Source organism: Phalaenopsis equestris, unplaced genomic scaffold (genome assembly GCF_001263595.1).
Source record: "Phalaenopsis equestris unplaced genomic scaffold, ASM126359v1 Scaffold210496, whole genome shotgun sequence".
NCBI classification, from domain to species: domain Eukaryota; kingdom Viridiplantae; phylum Streptophyta; class Magnoliopsida; order Asparagales; family Orchidaceae; genus Phalaenopsis; species Phalaenopsis equestris.
The window spans coordinates 200,249-206,331 of NW_018229579.1; the positions used below are offsets into that span (position 1 = coordinate 200,249).

General features: G+C 36.5%; 1 protein-coding gene across 1 annotated transcript; it reads right to left on the reverse strand.

Moving 5' to 3' along the window:
• Nucleotides 1-219: 219 nt before the first annotated feature.
• Nucleotides 220-3,806, reverse strand: LOC110036755 (H/ACA ribonucleoprotein complex non-core subunit NAF1-like). Its single transcript, XM_020741283.1, has 3 exons — nucleotides 3,162-3,806; nucleotides 2,153-2,230; nucleotides 220-1,655 (listed from the first exon to the last, which is right to left on the reverse strand). Exons 1-3 carry the CDS (start codon nucleotides 3,780-3,782, stop codon nucleotides 465-467), a joined length of 1,890 nt encoding a protein of 629 aa, XP_020596942.1. The 5' UTR covers nucleotides 3,783-3,806; the 3' UTR covers nucleotides 220-464.
• Between the last annotated feature and the right edge of the window lie 2,277 nt (nucleotides 3,807-6,083).

The window sequence follows — 6,083 nt, forward strand, 5'->3', positions numbered from 1 at the left end:
GTGTCACCGAACTTCATGCAGTTCGCCATTACTCATTGTAAATACCACATACACTATAACTAATGTTATAATTCTAAAATTAGAAAATAATAGTATCTTCATCATAAATAGGCATTGAAGCAAAGTACATTTGAAAGATAAAATAATTGAATATTACAATCTAGTAATAATATGATATAAATGAAACTAAAACAAACAACAGCTAAATCTCTCACACACCAAAAAAAAGGAAAGACGAATCTTCGGAAAGAAAGCTTTCCAAAGAATTTTCAAAAGATGTAATATAAGAGTGAATCAAAATCAGTTATTTTGGAGAAAAAAAAGAGAGAAATCTACATATGTCTATCCCGCTTCAAATCATTTCTATCACCACATCTTGTTAAATAACGGAAGGGGCAAAACACTAAGCATGAGCTACAATTTGCAAATGGAGCATAAAAACGCCACATACCAGACATATCATTCTATCTGTTAGGCTGCCGACCACCTCGGTCAAACAATCGGCCACCACCTCTTTGATAAGGCCTTCTGCCATGAGGCCAAGAACTCCCGCCATTAAAATGCGAAGTAGAACTCCCACCATTAAACTGCACAGACGGAGGAAAAGGTAAAGAAGCCTGACCCTGGATTATCTCATTACCCAGGCCTGGTGTTAAAGAAGCCTGACCCTGGATTATCTCATTACCCAGGCCTGGTGTCCCAGGCACATTTGTAAATCCATTACTAAATGGGGATGGTGCAAAATTATTCTGCCCCAAAGGTTGCAAAGACGGTGCAGCACCAACCCATGGCAAGTTGCTTCCTTGATGAGAAACAAACTGCTGAATTAGCTGCTGAAAGGCCATCATGTTGACTATATTATTTAAAACTACATTTTGATACTGCAACTGCATTGAATGATCACCTTGCAATCCTGTATTCTGTAGCAGAGGTGAATATCCAGGTGGCCCTGGAGTTTCTTGATGCTGAGTTAATAACTGATGTGATGGATTACCAAGATAGTTAAACCCTTGTATTGCCTGTGGATATTGTGGCATTGTGGGGGGTGGTATCAAATCTGCATTTGTAGCAGAAGCCCGTGAACTCCATGATCCAGGAATTATTCCAGATTGACTCGTTAATGGTGCTGGTTGGGGCGGCATCAGACCTGTAGGATGTGGCTGATACATAGATAATTGTCCACAAGATGGTCGTTTTCGTATGTCCTTATGTTGGGTCCTAGGCCTCATTAAGTTATTCCTCTTCCCTTTAAACCTAGCTTGCTTCACACCTTTACACTGATTGACCGCGCTCTTTCCTTCCCGCAGAGATTTCTTACACTCAGCTTCTTTTTCATCATCGGAGAACTCTACCTCATTATCAACCTCCTCGTCATTCTCACCTGAGGCATCGTAGCCTTTCCTGTAGAGCTCCTTGTCATTGAGAATTTGACTGGCAAATTCTGCAACAAAAGCGATGGCTACACCCACTCTGATTCCTGCTGGCACTTCTTCTTCAGTATTGTACCTAACAATATAGTAGGGATTCTTGACAGGTCCAAATATTTCATCTACCAGACCTAATGGGAGTCGGGTGTCCATGACCCAGAGAATAGATCCCTCATTAAGAGGGTTGTGCAAAACAGAACCCTCGATAATGACTCTATTGCCCATTATCTGAGAGATTTCAATGATCAATGGTTTATGTTAGTAGATCCAAAATTTTAAATAAATGGAATCAACAGATAAGTAAGGCAACAAGATTAACGCATCAAGATGAATTTTTAAGATAAGATACGTACAAGGTCATTAGAGGAAAAAATTTTATAATAACTTCTAGATAAGCATAAATGACAGGAGCAGCAAAAGAAATAAATGCAACAGAGTAGAAATGAAGGACTTGGCGTGTTTGTGTAAAATTGCCCAATCAGAAATAGCAGGAACTAGTTCAACAGTGCACTAAAGTTACTCTGCTGCAAAACGACAAATGCAATCATCTTTTTATCATTATTTTTCTTCAACATGCACCACTCACCAAATTAGAAAATGTTGCCAGTGTAACCAATAGTGACATTAAAAGATCACTCAAAACAATGAAAAAAAAAATGCTGATATTTGTAAATGAGTAACAAACACAATCCAATGTTTTTCAACTAAGGAAACATTCTACTTACAGATGAAATAACTCCCACTGGCAGCAGCTGGTGACTTGCCTGTAGTGTTACTTTAACCATAGGAACTGGAGGAAGATCCTACAAAACATGCATCCATATAAGCACCCAGCAAGCCAAAATCAATAAAATATTTACATTTATATATTCATCTGGAATAGTAAAGTCCAGTTCTTCGAATAGCTGGCACTGCTATAGACAAAATTGAACAAAAAAAATACTAAATTGTTTTGTTGCAAAGCAGTAATCCTGCACAAACATCAAATACAAGATTGGACACCAATCTAAAGCACTTCACCATAAAACTAAAACCATAAGTCTGCAGGCATGTTTGGAAACACTTGAAAGGTTTTGGAAATAAAGCCTGGCTCTAAAACCTTTAAATATGATGGCATAACTAAAAATCAAATAACAAATAATTATGAAAACTGACAAGTAGATCTCAATATTTCTGATTCTATATGCATGGAAGTACAAACTAAGTAAATTTCTATTCCATGTTAGCAAGTGAAACAAGGAGGTACGCAACCCATCCTCAAATAAAATTGGGAAATTTACATGCCACACAATTCTTTTATCGTTGCATATCTAACACCAAAAATTTGAAATTTACATTCATAACACTTTGGTATTAAATACTTATGCATGAAAACGTGTATTTTAGTTTTAAAAATTAAGTTACAGTGGTATTATTGATATGATGTCAAAGATTTGAGTTGTAGCTATGTAAATATGAATGTTTAGGTGTTGGATATGTAAATATACAAGACTTATGGGGTAAGTATGTAAATGCCCAAATACAAAAACATATGCAAGTGCTGCTCATATAAGATGTAAAATAACAATTCAACCAAAATGACCTCAAAGCTAGTCAAGTACATCGACCAAAAATAAAAGCAATTCACATATTATCAGCATTGCCATTATATGCATTCCACGGACGGCTCCACAAACATAAAAATACTAACAAAAACATGGAAAGGACAACAAATAAGGAAAGAAAGATATATACCTCAACCTCATTTTTTGAACGGATGGGTCCTTTAGAACCTTCCACTTCCGCATCACTAAGGAAATCAATCATATGTGCATCAAACTCCCTCACCTCACCTTCTTCAAATTCTTCACTCGTCTCTCTCCTTTTCATCCCAACACCATCTTCATCTTCACTGCTTGAAAGCGACTCGGCAGCACTCATGGATTCATCACTACTGGACGCATCACTTGAAGAGTCCCCATTGTCAGACTCGGATTCTAAAGACGTGCTCCCCTCCTCATCACTCTCTCCATCAAAAATTCCTTCCTTATTTGGCAGTTCACTCTTCAAATCTTCCAATCCAGGCTTCACGCACATCATGTCTCCATAACTTCCACCTTCCTTCTCCTCCAAACCCACTTCTCCTTGGCCTCCATCTATAATATCAACTAGGCTGACCTTCTCCATCTTCACATCAATTGATGATTCCAATATCTGATCTTTCTGCTCTCTTTCAACTCCACTACAGTGAAGCTCATGGGGTTCAATGCTGGTGTTGTTTAAGTCGCTAGAATTTTGCAATTTCATTGGATCAAAGTTATCAAAAAGAAAGTAATTTTCTTCCTCGACATAAGCTGGGCTCCAGCACTCGAACATCACTGCTGATGAATATTAATGCAAAATAAAATTTGACCTTCCATTTATAAAATATGAGATGAAAGCAAAGGAAAAATAATTGAAGTATCTTTTCTTTAGGATCATTACAAATGAAATTTTAAAATTGCATCTAAATAAAACATAAACATAAAGTTTACTGAAATGAATTATAAAGACCTTACCCAATTAAACACATGATTTTACTAAAGAAAAACCTAAATAAAATAAAATAAAACCATTAAAAAGCATGGTAAACAATTGAAAAACAAAATGAAACAAAAACCCTATATATCTCTAACAGTTTATGTTCAATTGAAATAATAGCAGATTCTCAAGTCAAAAAACACAAAAATTTTTATAGCGGGTTCATAAATTAAGAAATCAATCAGTGACAGAGATACATCAATCTTATAGTAACAAATTCAACCTTCAGTGCATGGTCTTTGAGAAAGTATAAGCCAAAAATATGACAAAGGAAATAAAGAAACCTTGAGCATGCATATAGGGTTAATCATTTGACTAACAATTAAAGACCATATAAAAAAAAGATCAGTTTTGATTTAAGTTTAAATCCAAATCAATGAACCGTGCTCACTTGAATCAAACTTGAATTAACCTAGGCCAGAATTTGAGCAAACTAACACTAGATTCAATAAAAGCAAAAAGACATGCACGCCCACACATGCACAAATGCATCACGATACATGTGTTTATCTTTTGGACTATGATTGTGTCCCGGAAGTTGAGAAAATCAATCGACACTAAGGGTCTGTTTGCGGTGGCGGTGCGGTGGCGGTGTGGTGGAGGTGCGGCACCGCACCGTAGATTTGTTTGTTTGGGTAAACTGCATTTTGACATCTTTCTCAAAAGGCTGCCGTTGAAATCTGTGTCTTCCCACCACTCCTGGCTAGGTGTGGTGGCAGCTTTCTAGCTACAGTCTGACTTTAAAAAAAATTTAGTAATAACCACTGCAGCATTTTGAAAATCAAATTATTATTCAGCAGCTTCACAACTGCTTTTTGATAAACTGCAGCGGTCTCAAACTAACCCTAAATCAGTTTTTAGCTTTGCTAAAGCTTGGAGTGAAATTAATGAGTCAGGCATGGTTAAAAACTAGATCAATTCAGCCAACAGCTACACATGGCCAAGCTTGGGACCAAGTGAAATGGATTTGGATGGATCTCAAATCAAGAGGGATAACCTAAGATAAATCATTGAAAATCCTACCTACATAAAACATAAAGTTGAAGTGCTTTTTATGATGCAATAGAAATCAGCAAGTTTAGCCCAAAAAGAATGTCATTTTTTCATAAAATCCAAAAGAAGTCAATTTGGGCTACAAAGAAGATCTTCTTCAGTTAAAATTAGGTTTAACTTTTGGATGGGATTAAGTTTCATCTTATAATAGGATTAGACTGTATTTAAATTTTGGTCTCATCCACACAATCCTATTTCTAATAGAAGTTGTTATGATTGCATGTAATTGATCAAGTAGCATTCATGAATGAAACTTGATTACTCATGATGCCAATCAAGTACTTCTTAGGTCCAAATTGTGTACATCAGTTGCTCCAAATTGGGTATGCAGAGCTCCGTCTTCTCCCCCACAATCAGTTTAGGCAAATGGTAATACATTGTTTCCAACTACCAATAACAGGGAAGGAGAAGACTCTCGGACCATAAATTAAACAAACAAAAAAATCTAGAGCAGAACCGTCAACATTGAGAAAACTTAAACCAAGAGTTTTGTGAGGGAAAGAAACAAGGAGAATTTTTTGTTAAAAAACCCAAACTGATCATTGGCCAAACTGTGGAATTAAGTCGCTATGACGTTAATATAACACTGTTGCGTCGATCAATGTCTTCTTAATTCAAAATCTTGGTCGATATATAGGTATAGGGAAATGTTGTATACATTAGACCCTCATAAAATTGTATTTTGGCAATCACTCCATCCTAAAATAACACAACTAACCATACTAGAAAACAGAACTGATAACACAATTTGTTATTGGTGACTTTTCCCAACGAGGCTAGAACATATGAGAGTTCTGCAGCCCAATTTCCTTTAATTCCTTCCCAACCGAAGAATAAGTAATTGCAAATGCGGTTGTCTGATTTCGTTCTCCACCATGAAATACAAGAATATAAGTACCAAAGAAGAAGAAATGCATAACAAGAAGAGGAAGAGGAAGAACTGCAGACGAAGAAGATAAATAAATGCCGTAGAAATGTCTGTCGAGGTGCGAAGAAGAGGAAGAAATGGCTGTCGAAAAACCTGTGGAGTTGCGAAGAAGATGG

Coding starts and splice junctions, on each gene's coding strand:
- LOC110036755 (XM_020741283.1), bottom strand. CDS start 3,782: ATGTTCGAGTGCTGGAGCCCAGCTTATGTCGAGGAAGAAAATTACTTT. Junction 2,231..3,161: donor GTTCAAAAAATGAGGTTGAG/GTATATATCTTT, acceptor CATGTTTTGTAG/GATCTTCCTCCAGTTCCTAT. Junction 1,656..2,152: donor CAGTGGGAGTTATTTCATCT/GTAAGTAGAATG, acceptor GAAATCTCTCAG/ATAATGGGCAATAGAGTCAT.